Source organism: Pyricularia pennisetigena, assembly GCF_004337985.1.
Source record: "Pyricularia pennisetigena strain Br36 chromosome 7 map unlocalized Pyricularia_pennisetigena_Br36_Scf_8, whole genome shotgun sequence".
In the NCBI taxonomy this organism is placed as follows: domain Eukaryota; kingdom Fungi; phylum Ascomycota; class Sordariomycetes; order Magnaporthales; family Pyriculariaceae; genus Pyricularia; species Pyricularia pennisetigena.
Genome location: NW_021940920.1, coordinates 1816423 through 1837692, shown reverse-complemented (window position 1 = coordinate 1837692; position 21270 = coordinate 1816423). Strand labels below are relative to the sequence as shown.

Here is a 21270-nt window from a genome sequence, read left to right as displayed (position 1 = left end):
ATGCATAGATACGGGTAGGTCCTGTGACGGCTACAACATCCCGACGAACCCGGGAATTTTTCATCCAACCCCCATCGCTCCCGTCGGACATGTCAGGGTGCCACCACACCATGGCCGCGTCTTGGTGTTGCCAGGGTTCGCGAATCGGCAGCGCAGCATACTGCCGATGCTGCCGTCTAGTTTCCCTGGGCTGGATAGCAGCCAGGGCCGGGCCCTGCAGTTCTTTGACAGTGTGGTCGCACCCACCCTCTCCAAAGGCATTAGAGATGAGTTCTGGAGGAAAACAGTTCCGCAGATGGCCAGCACTGAGCCAGCAGTGCGCCACGCCTTGACGGCCATCAGCACCGTCTTTGAGGTGTCTGTCGTGGGCGACCCATCTCACATGAACCCCGCCACATCAGCAATAGGCCAGAACAGACTGGCCACGGACGAGTACAACAAGGCGATCCGACACATGGTAAACTGCGCCGATGACCAGCTGGCCGTAGTAGTGTGCATAATATTCGTCAACCTCGAGATCCTCCAGCAGAACCGGCTCGCTGCCGTTGATCACTGCCGCCACGGCGTGCTCATCATGAACAACACCAAGACGGTGAGCCCCTGGACGCGCGACAAGATCCTGCCCACTTTGCGCCGCCTGGCCGTGTTTCCCTACTTCTTCGGCAGCGTGCCCGACTCCTTCCCGGCTCTGTCTGAGGATTTCCACCCGGCAGGACGCTTCCACGCCCTGGATGACGCCGCGGCCAGCATGGAATCCTTGACGCCCCGTGCGATCCGCCTCATCCGCAGGGCTGACCCGTACCGCATCCCTCGCGGTTGCGACGCCGGTCAGCCAGAAGAGGACTACCGGGATCCGTACCGGGGTGGGCCCCTAAGCGGCACCCCGATACCCGAGGACATGCGCGCGGAACAGCAGATGGTCCTAGAGTCGATGCGTCGCTGGCAGGACGGCATGCACAAATTTCTGTCCCGAGCCGCGGCCGCAGCGACACCAATCGACCCGGGGGATTCGTGGAAGTCGTCCTTGCTGCAGATGCGGTGTTTGGTCTTGCAGGTGTGGCTGACGGCGAACTACTCACCAGACGAGGGTCAGATGGCGTTCGATCGGCACATTGACTCGTTCCGCAAGGTTGTAGCTCTCGGCTACGAGATGCGCGGCAGTGGACAGGCCTCGGCAGGGCAGCGGCCATCCAACTCGACAACGGAGCCGCCACCTCACAAGTCTGAAGCCAGCACCACCACGGCGCCTCCTGTCCAATTCAGTTTTGCGTCAGACATGGGCGTGCTGCCGATCCTATTCTTCACAGCAGTGAGGTGTCGAGTCCTGGAACTGAGGCTGCAGGCGCTGGCGCTCCTGTGGGAGCTGTCCGCCGCGCGCGAGGGCTTGTTCCGTGTCGACCGCATGGCCTACACTGCGCGCAGGTGCGTGGAGCTGGAGCACGACGTGGATTTGGCGCCATGGAGGTGGCGGGACGGCGGGGATTCCGTGCGTGAATTTCGAAGTGTCTCTTTCGGGGATAACCCAGCCGCGTGGTCCCACGACCCACTGAAAGCGGTACCGGAGAGAATGAGACTGTGGGATGCCTTGGACCCAGTCCTGATGAAGGCGGTTCTTGGAAAAGGCGACAATGGACTTGCCAAGAGGCAAGCTCCTGCGAGAGGCAGTATGGCCAGGTTTGTTCGATATCGTGATGGAAAACTACAACGCTGGGAGGAAAAACTCCCTATACAGGAATATCGCGTATTTGCACATGCAATGTAGGGAGCAAGATCTTGGCGAGTAAGGGCTGTCAGCAGTGTGGGGTTGCAATACGGTCATAATTTTGCCGTTCCAACTACATACCAAGCAACAATCTTTGTTAGTATAGTGGTTAGTATGCAAGCTTGTCACGCTTGAGACCCGGGTTCAATTCCCGGACAGAGAGATGCTTTCATTTTTGCAGCTTCGCAACCCTCCCTTTTGTCATTTCCATTTTCTATCCATAAATATTATCACTCATGCTGTCTTTCAGTTTTGATGCCGTTGATAAAGCTAACTTTTCAGTTCTGGGCATTTGTAGGCTATAAAATGCACCCGCTGAGAACTCCAACCGCTCGTACATCCAACGTGGATTACACATCCTCATCTTGTGAGATCATATATCACTCGATTGCCAACTCCGCATCAGGGGGTTTTATTTGTTTTTACTCAATTCTTTAACATTGTCTCATTTCTTGTATAACATGAAAATTCCCAGTGCTGGTCAATATTCCATTCATACTATATTACTGCATCTATCCCAATCATTTCTTGGATGCACCCTTGCCCTGACCGACGTTGGGTCCCTCGCTAAGCCCTTGCGAGGTACCACCACTGGCGTTCATGCCCTCGATGGCCAGGCCCTTCTCTCCCTCTGGCATAGCAGCAGCCTTGTTGGACCTGTCGACGTCGCTTCCCTGCAAAGCTGGTCAGTGCCTTGTTTCCACCTGCCTGCCGATTGGGCAGTCGGAATCTCTGAAAACTCTAATACACTTACAGGCTGGTCGGCACCGTGAGCAATCTCGGGCTTGTCCTCGACATCGTTGTGAGACCTGCCGGATCCGTCGCGAGGCATTTTGGTGATGTGGTTGGTTTGGCGAAAAGATTGATGGGGGTTTGGTATCAATAGGTTATTGGCGGCCGGCGGAGTGTTTGCACGCTATTTCGAGTTGTAGCAAGCGTTTTTCGATAGGTATGTGATGTACTTCTACTCCCCCCTACGAGCTAGGCATCCAGGCGTCTTCTTCTTTTTATACAAGTCGATATAGCGCTGCTTTTAGGTTGACGTCATTGACTCGTTCATCATCGCCAAGGGTAAACGTCATATCTGGGGCTCCAAGTCGGACGAAAAGCCGTGAAACGACCCAATGTTCTCCACAATGCAGCGTGAAATGTGCTAAATCGCGATCTGTCGAGCAGCCTTGGAAGGGGAAAACGATGGCGGCATTGAGTACCGAGGAGCAAGGTGCAGCGAACCTGGGTGGAGTTGCAGCTTAAACTGCTCATCCATAGCTTAAACTACAAAGTAATCATGCAACAACAGCATCGATACCAACCGGGGTTCCTCCAACCTGTAACCTTTCCATGGCCAATCTGACTCAACAGGGCAAACATGACCCGAGATGATCGGTTTCTCAAATGGCCCAATATACATCTACTCTAGCGCTTTCAACATTATTCGCCCAGCCTTGGAACCTTGTTTTTGACCACAGCGTCACGGTGTCTCCTAGCTTGAGATTCCTCACAAACTCGCCAGTACCGGATGCTCTGCCGCGGCCCATCTTTTCCAGCTCATCAGCCTCGGCGGACTCGGGATCAATGTTGTCCGTCGCACGCCACTCTACGACGTGCGTGATGTAATCGCTGTGTGCCGTCTTGTTGCATTGCACCTTGTCGTCGGCTGGCATGAGTGGAAAGTCGAAATGAGTGCGTTCTCCATCGCTGTTGACTTGAGGTTTGATCGATCGTAGGGCGCAGATGGAAATCTCGGGCCGTGAGCTCGAAGACGAGCCGGATTGTTGGTCTTGGGCTGGCTGGTCGGTTGTATCTGGGCAATGGTCACCGCCTAGAAAAGTCAGCGTCTTTAGTTCAGTCCTCGCTACAGAAGCAGACGGATAAAGCTCACAGTCACCACTAGCATCTATCCTCTCCAGCCCAGCCTCAAACCACGTCCACGATCCATGGTACGTGCCATGATCTCGCGAATCTCCACCCCAGCCCTGGTCTCTGCTCTTGATGGTGAAAACCACCTTCCTGCACGGATGCTGCACGGGCGGGACGGGCGACCCGATCCACTTTTGAAACTGCTCGACCGGGTGCTCATCCGAAAGGCGCAGTACCTTGACGGGCTCTTTGGTGTACCTCTCGGGGTCCGGGTGGGGCACCCTCACAAAGCCGACCGGCGGCGTGCGGAGCAGAAAGTTGTTCTCGTCCGGGCGGGTGCCGAACCTGTTGGGGCGGCTGGGCCGCTCGACGTGCGTCGTCGTGTGCGGCCAGTACTCTGCAAAATCCACAACTAGATCAACCACCTCGAGCGGAAGGTTCATGCCCTTGGCCAGCATGGCCTTGGTGACCAGCACATCGAGCGCGCTGGGCTGGTAGTGCGCCGGTCGTGAGGTGGAGCTGCCCATCTCGTCCGAGTGCGTTTCTGAATCGTGCGTGCTGTTGGCGGTTGGCTGGCTGGGTTCGGGGGTGGCGTCGATGTCGTCGGTGGGGATGACGGGAGGAGGACCACGGGCGGGGATGGGGTGGCGTTGAAGCGGAAATTGAGGATGGTTGTCCATTTTTGGCTTCAGTGGAGGGGTAGGTTGCGTTTGGTCGGGAGCTTTTGTTTTGCTAATGCCGTAAGTACTACGCAGTAGGTTATTCCGTCCAGGATTGCTGAGAAGGGCGTATAGGAGCTGTAATTAGCATGGAACTTAAATCGAGGTGCAATACGGAACTTTTTATTGTGAGCAAAACGGGAGGCCTCGTCACTAAGTTCGTTTGCATACCAAGTACGACAAGGACGGCCCAGCAAGGTCATGTAGTGCTGATGACGTATGTATTGGGGTCGGGAGCACCAGCGACCTGTTGTGGCGAAAACTAAACCTACAAGAGCAGCAGCTTTGTGCTCTGGTGGCTTGGGTCAAAGCTCTGACAACTAAAATTCACGCGCTAACAATCGGCATGTTACCGTACCTGCGACAGCCCTACACTAGGATCCCGTTGGAGAATTCATTGTCATTTGTCAACGTCCCGCAACAACAACATCTGGTCTGGTACAGAGATAAATGATAAAAAAAGAGACATTAAAAGCAGTACGTAAAGGAAATTGTCTTGGGCGAACCGCGCGTCGCCTGTCGTGTTGTTATGTCGAGCTCCTCCTTTGATGCTCCGGATATCATCCGCTCCCCTTCAGCCTGGCGAGAGTAGACGGCCGACTTCCAGATTACTCTCCTGTGCTGAGTTGCACACCCAACGCTCCGGTCGTTTTCCATCTTTAGTTATTCGTTCTCTTGTATCGCCGTTTCTTAGTCGCAGCAGCAGAACAAGCACTCCAGACAACATTCGCATGACTCTCCACACAGCCAACAACAGCAGAGGGTTGCCAAGCTGACGAGACAAATATTGTTAGCCACTAGCGATCAACGAAACAAGATTACTCGATCGGCAAACTCACCATCCGTAGAGACAGCCACGGTCCTTCTTCTCTTCCTGTGGCGGGGGAGCCTGCTGTTGGGGAGGGTAGTAGCCCATCTGCAACATCACATATTCGGGTCAGTAAGAAACTCGGTCGCGATGCGATTTGAGCATTGAGTGCTTGAGTCGGAATAGGACGTACGGGCTGGGGAGGAGGGTAGTATCCTCCCTGCTGGGGAGGCTGTCCCTGAGGATAGCCAGCCGGAGGCGGCGGTGAGCCGTAAGGCATCCTATCGACGGAAAGGACATGTTAGAATTTGATCACTCTTGGTCGCGCATGCGTCGCCATGGTTATCAGCTGCGGATTCAAGAAACATACTGCTGCTGAGGAGGGTATTGAGACATGGTAGTGGATTAGAAGACAAAAGGGTCGATATCGAAAAGATTAATGTATGGCGCAAAGGACTAGAAAGGAATGTGTAAGAAGCGGGAAATGTTTCGATTGAGTGAAAATTGAGAAAATATCCAGGGTAACGGCCCAGATATTTGGGCGCAATCGGAGTCTTGAAGAAAACAGTCCCCGGCACAAGGATCCGGAACATACGAAGGAAAAAAAACTAAGGGGACGCCTGGGGTCAAGGGTCCCACCGTCCCAGCACATTGCAATAAGGATTGTCGAGGGACTGCTGAATATGTCAATATTCCCACTGTGGGGCAGGCGGTTAATCTAACTCTGAGATACAGTGCTACGGTCCAAAATAGAAGCAGTCCCACCCAACGGAAATTGAGACTCTGGCGAAGTCTGGGCAGATTTGAGTCGCAACTGCTGTTGGCCGCGTCAGCGCGCATCCACCTTGGCCATCTTGGCTGAGGACCTTGGCTGAGGGGCTGATCCAATCACTAAGAGCCCCCCGAGCTTGAAAGTGCAGGGCATGCAGCGCCTGTCGGCGCCGCGGAGAGGGATGGCTGAAGGAGAGAAGATCTGGTCGCCCCGTACCCTGGGGCATGTCGTCGCCGTCAGAGCCAGGCGCAGCAAAAGTCTCGCAGTATACTTTACCAGCTTTTCAGGGCGAAATAAACAAGCATTGACAGGGTTCGTGTGATCCCGAAGCTTATACACAATGTTTTTTTGTCGGAAAATTTCCCAAACGGTGGTGGTTTATCGGTCGCATAAATGGTTTTGGATGAGAAGGATGCCGACCACCGATCAAGCTGCCCTAGCCTTAAAGCTCACAAGGGGGTGGAGCTCAATTTGGCAGTTAATAAGGACACCATGATTAATCCATGTGATGACTTCGATTGGGCGGCAGCAATGCCACACTTTTTCGTACGCGGCCTAGGCGGCCTCTCGGCGGTGATTCCTGTCTACGGCCGATGCCGTCCAATCGTCGCCCTCGGGGCGCAGCAGGCTGCCAACTCACCTTTCCCACGTGAAGGGAGGGACCCTCTTTGTCTGCGCTGGCGATCCCGTGTCCGCCATTTCACAGATTTTGCCGTATTCTACCTAGCTTGTAAAAAGTTGTGGCCGACACCTACTTTGTATAACTTCCCACTAGGATGCACTTCCAACACTCCAAGACCCTTCTTCGGATTTGCATAACCCTGTGCCTCCAATTTTGTGGTTACACTTTTTGACCTCATCCGCACAGTACGCGCACACTAGTTGGACAGTGACATTGGTCCCAGGTCTTCACGTGACCTTATACGTGACAGTGTCTTTCAACTCCCGCACCTGACGATAGACCGATCTTCCCCACACGTGTTCCAGGCGCTAGAGATAGTGAGCCAGATTGAATAACACCACCTTTGAACAAGTCGACATTATAATAAATTGGTGACTCTCAATGAACAATAGCTTGCCTCTAATAACAGATTCTTACCACTAAGTAGCCCAAATCTCTGCTCTCTACTCGCTGCAGGAGTTTTACTGCAACTATCTCTAGCCCTATGTTGTTTCCTGCGGTGAAACAAACGGTGATGTCAGCGGCCCGTGCACACATCATCTGAACTTTTCACTCGCCCCCAGTCGTTTTTAACAACCTTGCAGCACACCGTGGGGACCGAATTTCTTCTTCTCCCTTCTTTTAGACTCTGAATCGTTCTCGATATTATAATTCCCATCCACACTCTGAAGTTTTGTGTAGAGAGCCTGCAGAAAGCCGCCGCCATGACCGACACACCGCAAACGATCGCGGGCCCCGATTCCAAGGGAGCCGCGGTTCTTGAGCGGCACTTGGATCCCGGGTATGAGTATACTTTTGATCCTGCCACTCCAACAGCAGAAGGCGCCGGCAGTTCTTCAAACTCTGTCCGGGACACGCCAGAGTCGTCACTTAGGTTGCAGGGTGGTGATATTCACCGTGATCTGTACAAAATTGCTGCCAAGAGCAAGCGTCAGCAGTTGCACAAGCGAGCTGCAACATTTTCCAACACCCACCAACATGCGCCATTAATTGTCCCAGATCTTGAGCATGATGACCTCCCTATACAGGAGCAGATGGCGCCGGGAGGCCTAAGGCGCCAGTTCTTGCAAAGGCAGGCCAGAAACGTCAGCAATATCGCGGAGCCGGTGACGAGGAACTTTATATCTTTCCTTGAGCTGTATGGCAATTTTGCCGGTGAAGATCTCGAAGAGTCCGATGATGAGGACGAAGTTGCCGTTGTGGAAGATGAGGAAGAGCAGGGCGAACGTCGACCGCTTCTTGGAAGAAGACAGAGCTCCAAGCGACTCAGACAGCAAGGTGATGCTTCCAACATGAAGTCGTTTTTCACTCTGCTGAAGGCTTTCGTTGGTACCGGTATCATGTTTCTGCCCAAGGCTTTCAAGAACGGCGGTATGCTGTTCTCCGCAATCACCCTGATTGTTGTCTCTGCCGTTACCATGATATGTTTCGAAATGCTTCTCGCATGCAGGACCAAGTATGGAGGGGGTGGATACGGAGATCTTGGCCAGATCATTGTCGGCAAGAGGCTGCGTCAGCTCATTCTCATCTCGATCACTCTCTCACAACTCGGCTTCGTCTGTGCAGGCCTCATTTTTACCGCAGAGAATCTGGCATCCTTCTTTGACGCCGTCACACCCAACGCGAAGCCGCTCGGTACGAATGCGCTTATCGGCATCCAACTAATCATTCTGATACCCTTGGCCTTCATCCGCAACATCTCGAAGCTCGGCCCGGCTGCTCTTCTTGCAGATGTCTTCATCCTGATTGGTCTTACCTACATTTACTGGTATGACATCTCCTGGATAAGTAAACATGGAGGCTTCCATCCCAGCATTGAGCTCTTCAACCCTCGCGACTGGACCATGACCATCGGCTCTGCTATTTTTACCTTTGAAGGCATCGGCCTGATCTTGCCAATCCAGTCGAGCATGAAGCAGCCTGAACACTTTAGCAAGCTGCTATTGACTGTCATGGTCATCATTACAGTCATCTTCACTTCAGTCGGTGTGCTGTGCTACGGTACGTTTGGAGAGAACGTGTCCGTGGAAGTTATCACCAACTTTCCACAATCCAGCAAGCTCGTCAATGCCGTTCAGTTCCTTTATGCCATGGCTGTCTTGGTGGGTACACCCGTGCAGCTCTTCCCGGCGATGCGTACCATCGAGCTCAAGATCTTTGGTCGCGCCTCGGGCAGGAGGGACAGCCTCACCAAGTGGAAGAAGAACGGGTTCAGGACTGCGCTGGTAGTCTTTTCCGGTGTGGTTGCTGCTTTCGGCGCAAGCGATCTTGACAAGTTCGTCGCTCTCATTGGCAGTTTTGCTTGTGTGCCGCTGGTTTACATCTACCCAGCTTACCTTCATTACACGGGCGTTGCTGAGCGCCCGTGGGTCAAGGCCGGCGATATTGCCATGATGGTTGTAGGATTGGTTGCGATGGTGTACACCACGGTCATTACCATTGCCAGATGGGCGGAGACGTGAGCAGTAAGAGGAAGAGCGATTCTGCTGTTGCTGTTTGTGGAATCTGCATAGAGGAAGATGAGTCAGTCAGTATTATGTCAAGAAACCAAAGGGGAACAAAAAGTAAAATAATTGTATTTTGTGCATAAATTGGATCTAGGTGGCGTTTCTGGGGGAAAAGTTGGCTTTGCTCATTGCATATTCATAGTACCTAGTTGAACGACATACACACTGTAAAATCAATTCAGCTTCCAGGGTACTTTTTTAAGCCTCATTGTTCCCATGGTCCCAATCGATATCTCGTGTTCTCGCGCTGACAAACCAAACAGTCCATTCGTCTACACGTGACATGGCAACATCCGAATCTCCTGGTTGCGGACCGCGCGGACCGCGCGTACCACCGAATCCCGACATCCGGCCCCACACCAGTACCATCATGAAAATGACGAGAATGGGGGTAGCATCTGTAGTCATGCCAGCCGGCTGATTTATATGAGAAGAAGGAATTTTTCTTCCTTGACATTCTTCTCGCTCTTCTTTTCGTCTTTTTCTCTGTTCGTGGTAGATACAGTAATAGGCATGAAGAGTTCGCGAAGCATTCGAGCTGGCCTCCGCCAGGCTGGCCGCACATCACTCCACTCCCGCCCGACACTCCCGAAGCCGTTTCCCGCAAGGGCAACCGCCGCCCAACATGCTCGAACCTTGCACGCCTCGCCCGCGCGTCACAGCGGCTCATCTAATCCAGCAATGGCATTTCCCTGTCTTGACGCGCTCGAGTCAAGATCGGCTCAGCTGTCTTCGTCCCGAACCTCTGCATCTTCCGGCCCCGAGCCATCATACACAGCGGGCGCAACGCTATCCTACCATTGCAAGTCGCCCTTGCTTCTCGATTGGGGCGGCGTGCTGCCCTCTTTTCACATTGCATACGAGACATGGGGCAAGCTCAATGCCGACAAGTCCAACGTGGTCCTCTTGCACACCGGCCTCTCGGCCAGTTCACACGCGAGATCGACCGAGGCGAACCCCCAACCCGGTTGGTGGGAGCGATTCATCGGCCCTGGCTGCGCCATCGATACAGATCGCTACTTTGTAATATGTACCAACGTCATTGGCGGCTGCTACGGCTCGACCGGTCCCTCGTCGCTCGACCCGGCGGACGGCAAGCACTACGCGACACGCTTCCCCATCCTTACCATTAGCGACATGGTACGCGCCCAGTTCCGCCTGCTCGACAGCCTCGGCATCGACAGGCTATACGCCTCGGTCGGGAGCTCCATGGGAGGCATGCAGTCCCTCGCCGCGGCGACGCTCTTCCCCGACCGCGTAGCTAGAATCGTGAGCATCAGCGGCTGCGCGAGGAGCCATCCTTACAGCATTGCGATGCGCCACACCCAGCGTCAGGTGCTGATGATGGACCCGCATTGGAACCGAGGATTCTACTACGAGCCGGACCAGATCCCGCCCCACGCTGGAATGAAGCTGGCCCGGGAGATCGCCACCGTCACGTACAGGTCCGGTCCTGAGTGGGAGCTGAGGTTCGGCAGGCGCAGGGCCGACCCCAACAAGCCTCCGGCGCTGTGTCCCGACTTTCTGATCGAGACGTATCTGGATCATGCCGGCGAAAAGGCCTGTCTGACCTACGACGCCAACAGTTTGTTGTATGTCAGCAAGGCGATGGACCTGTTTGATTTGGGCGCAGAAAACCAGCGGGCTACTGTGCAGAGGAGGACGGCAAGGGAAGAGGAGATGAGGGCAGGGAAGGAGGCGTCTGCGAACGAGCAGGCGGCGTGCACGCTGACGCTTCCGGATGTCCCCTACGAGGAGCAGCAGTCACCAGAGGAGCCGGCAGAGGCCGCGTCTGCGTCTCCATACCCGCAACCACCGGCTGATTTGGTGCGCGGGTTGGCTCCACTTAGTCAACACCCGACGTTGGTGATGGGCGTGGCCAGCGATATCCTATTTCCGGCCTGGCAGCAGCGTGAGGTGGCTGACGCGCTGCGGGCTGTGGGGAACAAGAGCGTGACCCACGTAGAGTTGAGTGAGGAACAAAGCATGTTTGGACACGATACATTTTTGTTGGATTTGGAAAACATTGGCGGCAACGTCAAGAAGTTCTTGGAGTCATGACAGATTTGAGTAATAATATTCCATTGGGCAATAGTATGCCCCTTTGTTCTTCTGTTTATACCAGTCAAACTTCTCGAGCGGGATCTTGCGCGGGATACCAATCTGTGGGGTATTCAGCCATCCATCCGAAGTCTACAGCATGTCAAGCGTTCATCCAGCCAGCTCCTTGTGGCTCTTCTCTTGTTTAGTAAAGGACTCGCTGTGCCAAAGATGAAGCCCACTCTGGGCCAAGGCCGGCGTATGCATCATCCATGAGGTATGGGACGATAAAAGCGACCAAGAATTGTATAATGATGCTATGCAGCCACGTTACCTGATTACCCTCAGTGTCTTGGTAGTTTCAGAAGCCTACTTGATGGCGGACCCCAAGCCGTGGATCTTGTTCCGAAGCCTCAGAGTAGGAAGCTCGGTCGGGACCACGTGAGCCAATAGAGCCCAATCAAGGTTGAAACTCACGTCGAATAAGGTCACCATATCCGTTATCCCCTCACGCATCGGCAGAGGGGCCTTCTTGCCGCCTACAGTGTCGAGTCTACCCATTGATATGTCAGCAGCCCGGCGGTTTGGATGAACGCGCCAGTTCTCAAAAGTGGGCTGGTCCAGACGTGTCAGCACCCTGAAGCCCGATATGAGTCGGTGGTTCTCCTTACACCCGCTCAACCATGTCGGAGAGGAACATGGTTGTTAATATAACCAGCGTGTTGATGCACGAGTTGATCAGCAACATGGAAAACGCGATGAAAGTGTCGAGCGATCGAAGGAATATGGTGCCGTATTCGGACACAAATCTGTGGCCAGTCAGCTGGAAGAAGACGTTGACACCGCAGACAATCAACGCACGCTTGAGGTTCGAGCCCTGGAAGACCTCTTTCCAAGATCCCTTGCCGGCGGCAACATTTATCGTGTTGCGGAAGCTGGCTAGCTCGTCCGTGATCTGCTCCTCTGTGAAGCGGCCCACACGTAGTCGTCTGAGCGAGGCGAGCACGGCATCGTCACGATCTTGGAGCAATAGCCAGCGGAGGGGCTGGGGCAGAACCATCATCAGACAAGAGTTGCCTTTGGCAGTCTGCGCAAACATTAATGGAAGCTTACCTCGAGCATATGCCACAGCATAAAAGCAAAATCGAAGGGATCAAGAACATGGTTCCGTAGGGGATGATTTATGAGTTGTAGGAGTCAACATCGCTAGTCGAAGGACAGATCAAAGAGGCAAGGACATGGCCAAGCTAACAAAGGATAGTTGGTTTTTGGCCAGTCACTCAAGATCAGTACGGGAGTCAAAACATTGAACATCATACTCCCAATCGGAGCTGATACGTCCCTACGATAAAGCCCCTTACAGCAGCGCACACCATCTCAGACTGAACAATAGGCACGGCTGCCAGCTCTATGCCAATGTACAAGTAATTAAATAATCATCATGCCCCCCATCACCTGCACGTGTCCTTACGCCGACACGCTTATGTCCGCTGAGACGAGCGCCCAGACGCACATTACCTACATACTTGTCCAACGAACCCATCTATTGCTGATTTGGGAGCCCTGGACGAGCCCCGAGAAGAAGCAAACAAAGGGGAGGCTGTTGAGCAGCGACAAAAGCACAGGGTCAGGGGCATATCTACCCGTCTCGGGTTCTGGCGCGCTGAGTTTTTTTTTTTTTTAAAAGTGCGGCATGCCCTGCATGGTGGAATATATGCCCAGGTCCCAGGTCGAGGGCTGAAATTTACCTGAGAGACGGTGATCAGAAACGACCGAGTACATGAGTGCGCCGTTGAAGTGCCTGGGGACGTTAGCGGCGCCCCAAGGCTTGGGGGCGGGGTAAAGTGCATACGTGTGGCGCGTGCGTTTTGTAGAAAAGATTAAAATCATGCTTGGTCTTACCCATGAGGGACGAGTTGAGCCCGGTTCAGAAACTCGCTGGAGGGGGTTCAGAAAGTGGATCCTGTAAAAGGACCGGGGGTTCAGAATCCCAAAAGGGATGCACGGGATTCAACAAAATAACAAATTCTAATTGGCTATCTATAAAAAGAATAATTAAAAATAAAAACCCGGAATCGGCGATTTAATATACCGATTAAATGGGGATTAAAAAAAAATTTTCTTTTTTACGCAACGCCCATTTATTGCTTAACCTTTGCTTGGGCATCTAACAAACAAAACGCAAAAATAAATGGTTAATAATGCCGTTATTTCCAAATGGTAAAATCCCACAGGATTTGCATATATAATTGGAAAATCTTCCAATTGAAAATATAAGGCAAACCATATACGATGCATATGTTAAACTTTTTAACCAACCAAAAATGCAAAATTTTTGGGAATTGTTATGGGTTAATAGCCATATAAACGAAATAAATATTGCATGCGCGTTGCATATGCGGTGTTTAATCGCTAATAAATATTAGGAAATTATTAGCCAATTTGGTTTTTATATTGCCGGAAATAACAAATATAAAATTACCGCTACAGAAATTTAACACCATATTATTATTCCATATTATCCAAATATTTTAACAACGGGAATTTTATATATTATTTTATGGTAAATATCGTTTATAGAATTAAATGGATTTATTTTTACCAGTATTTGTAATACTAAAATAGAAAAAATTGTCGAACGAGTAAATATATTTATTTTATTAAAATGTTAATATTGCAAATATTATAACTAATTCTTTTTTTTTTTTTTTAAATTCAATATTGCCTTTATTTCCAAACTCCTAAAAAAATAGGAAATTCGAACGTTAAAAAACTAAATTTTTTTGGGTAAATTTATATAATAATATTAATATATAAAAACTAATTTTTATATTAGCAACCATTATGCATTCCACTGGAATTTTAAATGCAGCGGAATTCGACATTATTCCAATTTTCGGCCAAACTTCCGTGGTTTTTGCATTATTTATAATCGGTTTAAATTATTTCGAATACAATAAATTTTTAAATATAAAGCACAAACACATCCGGCCCCAACGGTTGAACAAAATATCCGGAATAAAATAAAGGAGTAAGTACGCCGTATATGTTTAACGTATGTATTTTATATATTAAATATATATTAGTGTTTTTTTCGGTTTTTTGGAATTTTGGAAACGTAAAGCCAGTTTAAATCCAACCGGGCAAATGCATTGCAAAAACGCTATAACAGGAAAATGGTCCTGTTCGAATATCCAACCTATTTTTTATCGAGGAGAAAATAATGTACGTCAATTTATTTATTTATTTATTTATTATATATATTAATTTTTTTAGGAGGTGCAATTATTATGCCCAAATAAATTATTAGCAGAGTTTTGGTATATTTTACAAATATTTTCACTATCGTTTATTGGGTTAAATACCCAATATTTGCAATTTTTATCAGAAAATGGTAGCTTAAAACAAAATCTTTTATAATGCACTTATATTGGAAATACTTTGCATAAACGCAAAGTTTATGGTAAATATCCCTTATAATATTAAATATATATTTATAATACTAATTTTTTCGTTAGGATTCCGCCATTCCAACGGTATTGGTAAAATAAAACGATGCAAATGCGAAGTAAATTTTGATATTTATATTCCAGTAAACCATTTACGGAATCCTTGGATATTTATATTTGCCCGTGGATCGCATACGCATTACCCAATTTTTCCAAATCGAATATTAATGCAAATTAAAAAAAATATTTTAACAGCATTTAAAACGCAAAAAATATTATCTTTAAAACCACGTTAGTATTTTATTTTTTTTTATTTATTTATTTATTTTTATTTTCATTTATTTATTAATTTGGCTATATAGGAACATTTGCTATAAGCATTGCGTTTCAAACGTTTAAGCAAAAATGGGGTAACGAAAATGTTTTACGTGGATTTGAAGGATATTTAAACTGTTTTAGTCGAATTGCATTTATAATTAAAGCGTTTCGAATTATTGAAAGTCCAGAAAGAACTGGGTATTTAGGTATGTATACACAATTTTTATATATTGCATTTATATTAATAATACATATTATATTAGGTGCATATGCGGAATTCCGAAACCAACAACAAAAACCACCCGAACAACGTTTTATTTGGGATATTATCCAATTAACACAAAAAAGATTTGCTATTATATGCACTATACGTGCAATGTTTAAACATTTTAGTCGATAATAATATTTAAAAATGGATTTATCCTGGAAAATGGTTGCAGGATTTATTAACCTTTTTTCTTTAAAGGGATGGGAAGGTCCAGCAAATCGTACGTATTTATAATGCATATATTTTTTTATATTATATATGGAATATATTAATTTTATTTTATTAGGTCGACCTAACGGACGAAAACAAGCATATTTTTACAATTTTATAAACCCACAAACTTAAAAAGATTGGAAGCTTTTTTTTATAAGTTGTTTTTCAATTTATTAACAAATTTTTGGTCAAATTGCTAAATGGGGGTATATTTTTGGAGGTGAATTTGGAAATTGGTTAACAGTAACAGCTAATGCAAACCAAATATAAGTATTGGGTAAGCAATATAATTATGTTATTTTTAATATTTAAATATTAACTAATAAAATACAATTTAGGATTTGGTTTATACTTTAATTCCTTTAATCCAAGCAGAACATTAAAAGAGTATTTCCAATACATTTACATTGTTTGTGCAGTTTATATAATCCGGAATTTTAAAACGAAATTCCCCTTATGTGAAACGCGGACACAGCTTGAAAAATTGATTAATTTACCAACGGAAGCCGAATATAAAACGTATATGCAATATATAATTGATACATATCCAAAAACTAAGGTTTGGTTTGAACAAAAGGAAATCCCTTGGTTAAAAACTGCAATTTTTGCACGTTGTTCAAATATTAACCAATTTTAGCGTTAAACAGCGCTTAAATATACCAATATCGCCGAAATAGGGCATGCAAAAGATAATTCGTCAGTTGGGCGAAAATTACCGCTTTTAGCCGCTATTAAAAAGTATATATATATATTTAAAAATATTTGGGAAAAATAATATTAATATTTTTATATTTATTTTTTTTAGGTTGGAACGCAAATGCTTTGTTTAAGCCGAAAAAGACGAAATAACGCTTAAACATGGTATTCCTATTGCATGGGATAACCGATCAAATATTGCTAGATTTGCCCGCAATTTTTAACGCAAAAAAAGAAAATATAATATATTTTTTACTGGGCAATACGTACATGCAATTTTACGAAATTAAATTCATAATATTCCTATACCGTAATTGCAACGTATAAGCAATGAAGCAGATATATTAAAGCCGGTACCAGATCCAGAGCCGCAATTGCAACGCATAAACAATAAAGCAGATATATTAAAGCCGGTGCCAGATCCAAAACCGCAACTGCAACGCATAAATAATAAAGCAGATATACAAAAGCCGGTGCCAGATCCAGAACCGCAACTGCAACGCATAAATAATAAAGCAGATATATTAAAGCCGGTGCCAGATCCAGAGCCGCAACTGCAACGCATAAACAATGAAGCAGATATATAAAAGCCGGTGCCAGATCCAAAGCCGTAACTGCAACGCATAAACAATAAAACAGATATATTAAAGCCGGTGCCAGATCCAAAGCCGCAACTGCAACGCATAAACAATAAAGCAGATATATTAAAGCCGGTGCCAGATCCAAAGCCGCAACTGCAACGTATAAATAATAAAGCAGATATATTAGAGCCGGTGCCAAACCCAGAGCCGCAACTGCAACGCATAAACAAAAGAATATCAAATATAACGTTTCAATTATTAACAGGTAAACGTTCATTTACTACGTTTGCAAATAACGATATTACAATAATATTTGCAACAATATTGCAACAACGACGTAATATTTAACCATTAAATACGTATATAAAATTGCAAAAAAAAATCGAAGAACTTTAGGAGGAACGTTTATTAAAAAAAAAACTGTTGGAAATTAAACGGTTAAAAAAAGAATGTGAAATATTGCAAAAGGAAATTAATTCGGAATAATAACCAAAATATTTACCATATGCACCGCGTAAGCAACGGATGTGCATTAAATCGAACGATTATTTTCCAACACCTTTTTTTTGGACGGACGATTTGTATTTTTAATTTTCAAATTTAATAAACCATTAACCTTGCAAAAGCTCGGTTTTAATTTCTATATTAGGTTTAGTAATTATCGTTTATTATTAGCCCTATATTTAAGCGTTTTAAATTTAAAATACGAAATTAAACGTGGTTGGAAAAATCTATATTATTTCCACATATATTGCATTACCTCGGTTAAAACTCCAATTTTTCTTTTTTTTTTTTTTTTTACTTTTTTTCGTTCATTTCCTTTTTTTTTTTATATAAAGCCTATGCAATAGGCGAATAATCCATATGCATTGCCTAAGGAAATTGCTTTTTTTTTCAATTTGCCAACCCATTTTTAACAACGATTGCAATTTTTTTTTCCAAATTTCACTTCCGCATATTCATCGCATATGGAATTAAATATAATTTTTTTCCCGCCGGTAATATGAGCAAAAACGATTGGGCACCATCTGAAAATCAACTGGTATATATTTATATAAATTTAATAATGGTTTAAAAATATTTATACTAATATTAATTTAGGATTTAGATGATTTTATTTCTCCAGACGTTGAAAATGCATTATTTACCTCCAAATACGGTTACCATATTGGAGGTATTGCGAACCCGAATTGGGATTGGGTCCCATCAAGTAAGATAACCCTTTTTGCAAAATATATATATTATATTTATATTTATATTTAATATATTTACAAAACAAAAAAACCCCAATTGGAATGCTGGGAAACTCGATAAAAGTAAGTGTAAATATAATATTACCTTTGGTCTTTTATGCGGTTTATACGCCCAGCATGTGCACGATAATATATTAATATTTTTTATAGTACCACCCAACCCACCGTTGCATTTATCCAGCGTAATTCCAAAAATGTAAGTAATTATTTTAATTTATATTTATAAATATATTATGTTAATTTATTATAGATGTATGGCGTTTTTAAACGGTAAAAGCGGTAAAATGTGTGGTGCGTCGTACGCACAATTTACAGACCTTCGCCGGCATTCACGTTGCGAACACCCAGGGTTTTATAAGTGTATTGCATATACATTCCATTACCGTAATATATTATATTCGCCGCTTATTTGCTAATCTTTTGTAGGGGCATTAGGAAGTTCTAAAAACCCGAGTTTAACCGAAAAAGAACTTGGATTTAAGTAAGTATTTATATATATATATATATATATATATATATATTATTATTATTAACGTTTATTAATTTAGCGCGTTAAAAAAATTCGTTCTCGACCAACATTGGAAATAAAGTAAATTTGCGAAAAAGCCGGTGTAAGTGTTTTTTTTTTTTAAATTTTCTTTATATTTTTTTATTAATAATTTTTAGGTATATATATCTTTTGGATATTATTGCACAAGCAGCAGAACGAATCGCTTTAACCCATAAATCGTTCCGTATTAAATATAGTTCGCATTTCCAACGCCAATTATTTGTAAATATATTATTATTATTTTTTATTTAATTATTTATTAACTTTTATTTAGGGATCCGTTTCCAATATAAACCGGAAACGTAATGCAGATTTATCGCATGTAAAAACATCCGATACGCGGCCGCGTACCCGTATTAAATTTACAATAACTGCAACTAAAAATATTGCATATGCGTTACATCGACATCAAATTCCTGCAACTGATAATATATTTATACCAGGTAAACGTAATGCAATTGCGCGGCAATTACCCGTTTCTAAACGGCCAATTACCCGGAAAAGCAATATTTTAATACCGTTTAAAATAAGCGATAGTGACGATGAAACCGCAAACCAGCCAACCGTTCGCAAATACGATATATTTATAACGCCCGAACAAAAACAAAAAACAAAAAAAAAAAAGGAAAAAAAGGAGGAGGAAAAGGAGGAGGAAAAGGAGGAGGAAAAGGAGGAGGAAAAGGAGGAGGAAAAGGAGGAGGAAAAGGAGGAGGAAAAGGGAATTGTAAGGAAAAATGTTGCAAATTTATTGCAAATACCAGAAAAAGAATTAGCAATTCGGCCCAATACGCGTAAAAAACTAATATTTTATCTTCGCAAAAGCGGTATATATGCAATACGCAAACGGCCACTTTAAAGGGGATATAATCCCCAATTCCCAATTCGACCCTCGTTTTAATAGCCGGATATTATACAAAATACTGGCCGGGGTAAACGGGTTAAAAAATTGACGGTTAAAGCAGCTATTTGTAAGTAATATATATATATATATTTATTTATTTACATATATATCGAAAACGATAACAGAATTTATATTAATTTATAATATAATTTAGTATAAAAAAAAAGTTAAAGATTTTCCTTCCATATTATATGCGTATGCATTCCAATTGCACATTATAAATTATAGTATAACGCCAATAACCATTATGTAACCGTTTATTATTAAATTTGTGCCATACATATGCAACGCACATGTGGTAAATACCCATAAACGGTACTATTAAAATTATAAATACAACGCATATATGGCGCATATATTACGCATATGCTAAGCATATGCTTATTAAAATTATATTTAAGGTATAAAATCAACTGTACGACCAAGTCCAAATATCCCCCTAATGCGTTGCATATACGGCGTTTATACATTCGAATAAAATAATTTACCAAACTATTTAATATTAGTTTACGCACTGTATATATACTGCATATAGGTTAAAAATATATTTATTTTAAATAAAATTATTTTTATTGTTTTTGCGGCGAATAAGACGACGAGTTGACTGTGTATTAGTATTATATATAGAATGCATTTGCATGGCGTATATTTACTAAATTTGGTGGGCGCTGTGGTTATATTGTTAACATATGCATTGTATATGTTACATAATGGGAAAAAATAATAAAATTTACTTTTGGAAACGCCGCGAGTGCGTAAAGTTTTGGTTATATTAGCAATATATATATATAGCAAATGGCCTATAAATAACATATACCTGTCGACGTTTTTTGGCATTTTCGCGAAAGGCGGTTGTCAAATATTAACGAACGCCTGCATATGCGGCCTATATACTATGCATATATATGGGTTACACAAATTTATTTTCAACTTTTTCGTTAAAAATTTGCTTATTAAATGAATCCGTTTTTATTAAATTAACCAATATATATATATAACAGGTGCAAACCATATATTTACAATAATAGCTTAATTGGTCCTAGTTTTGCCGGGAGCAGGAGCGTCGCTTGGTTAAAATTATATTAATACATTGCATATGTTTAGTATTTGCATTGGAATAATATATTATCGCGAAAAATCCACGCAGGGCAGTAGTATTAATATTAAAAATCCCCTGCTTAAACGATATAATAGCATCCACCGCCCAACCCATGGTTTATTGGTATCCTAATTTGTGTATTATTAATGTATTTACCCTATATATGCAGTGCATTTGTTTATTTATTTAAGATTTTTTTTCTCCACACGAAATTTCGCCCACTGGTTGGTTGTTACAAAACGAAGGATGGCCCTGTAAATAGTTAGTATATACAGGGTATATATTGTGCATTGGATATATTTATTTGCGGCCCGCACGCTTTTCGTCCTTTATTATATTGGCGCGAATACTTTTTGCAATTAAAATGGTATTAATAAAATGTATATATATATTATATGTTTTAATTATATTTACCAATTCCAGGGTATTCGTTTTTTATGTGGCGGGTAAGCTAAATTGTTTGTTAATCGCGTATATTAGGCATATATATTGGAAATACATAGTAAATACTTATTTCTCCATTGCTTTTGTAAATCGCACCGCAAATAACGTTAATGTTTGTACTTATTATACAATTGTATATAGTAAACATATATATAGCATATGGTAGGAAAAAATATTTACATTAAAATATTGGTTTTATTAAGGTGAATAAAAGGGTGGGGGCATATTGCGGTGGTATTAGTATATGTTTTGCATACGCCAGGTATATGGGGGCCGCACTAGCAAACTGCTCCTCGGTCACCTCCTTTTTACCATTTTTTCGGTGGTATTTTATACGTATATTAATTA

The 21270-nt window shown here is 44.5% G+C and overlaps 7 protein-coding genes across 7 annotated transcripts; 3 read left to right on the top strand and 4 right to left on the bottom strand.

Moving 5' to 3' along the window:
• Window positions 1-166: 166 nt before the first annotated feature.
• On the top strand, window positions 167-1762 carry PpBr36_09629 (uncharacterized protein; the record flags this gene model as incomplete). The annotated part of the gene is made up of 1 exon (XM_029896750.1): window positions 167-1762. The coding sequence occupies one exon, from the start codon at window positions 167-169 to the stop codon at window positions 1760-1762; it is 1596 nt and encodes a 531-aa protein (XP_029744531.1).
• Window positions 1763-2283: 521 nt separating this feature from the next.
• Window positions 2284-2594, bottom strand: PpBr36_09628 (uncharacterized protein; the record flags this gene model as incomplete). Its single annotated transcript, XM_029896749.1, has 2 exons — window positions 2284-2436; window positions 2517-2594. The coding sequence occupies 2 exons, from the start codon at window positions 2592-2594 to the stop codon at window positions 2284-2286; spliced, it is 231 nt and encodes a 76-aa protein (XP_029744532.1).
• Window positions 2595-3153: 559 nt separating this feature from the next.
• PpBr36_09627 (uncharacterized protein) lies at window positions 3154-4302 on the bottom strand (the record flags this gene model as incomplete). The annotated part of the gene is made up of 2 exons (XM_029896748.1): window positions 3154-3584; window positions 3645-4302. 2 exons carry the CDS (start codon window positions 4300-4302, stop codon window positions 3154-3156), a joined length of 1089 nt encoding a protein of 362 aa, XP_029744535.1.
• Window positions 4303-4809: 507 nt separating this feature from the next.
• On the bottom strand, window positions 4810-5545 carry PpBr36_09626 (uncharacterized protein; the record flags this gene model as incomplete). The annotated part of the gene is made up of 4 exons (XM_029896747.1): window positions 4810-4957; window positions 5181-5257; window positions 5343-5430; window positions 5520-5545. 4 exons carry the CDS (start codon window positions 5543-5545, stop codon window positions 4810-4812), a joined length of 339 nt encoding a protein of 112 aa, XP_029744536.1.
• Window positions 5546-7307: 1762 nt separating this feature from the next.
• On the top strand, window positions 7308-9065 carry PpBr36_09625 (uncharacterized protein; the record flags this gene model as incomplete). The annotated part of the gene is made up of 1 exon (XM_029896746.1): window positions 7308-9065. The coding sequence occupies one exon, from the start codon at window positions 7308-7310 to the stop codon at window positions 9063-9065; it is 1758 nt and encodes a 585-aa protein (XP_029744533.1).
• Window positions 9066-9623: 558 nt separating this feature from the next.
• On the top strand, window positions 9624-11171 carry PpBr36_09624 (uncharacterized protein; the record flags this gene model as incomplete). Its single annotated transcript, XM_029896745.1, has 1 exon — window positions 9624-11171. The coding sequence occupies one exon, from the start codon at window positions 9624-9626 to the stop codon at window positions 11169-11171; it is 1548 nt and encodes a 515-aa protein (XP_029744534.1).
• A 348-nt stretch (window positions 11172-11519) lies between these two features.
• PpBr36_09623 (uncharacterized protein) lies at window positions 11520-13040 on the bottom strand (the record flags this gene model as incomplete). Its single annotated transcript, XM_029896744.1, has 5 exons — window positions 11520-11703; window positions 11822-12195; window positions 12470-12558; window positions 12677-12805; window positions 12899-13040. 5 exons carry the CDS (start codon window positions 13038-13040, stop codon window positions 11520-11522), a joined length of 918 nt encoding a protein of 305 aa, XP_029744539.1.
• Window positions 13041-21270: the final 8230 nt, after the last annotated feature.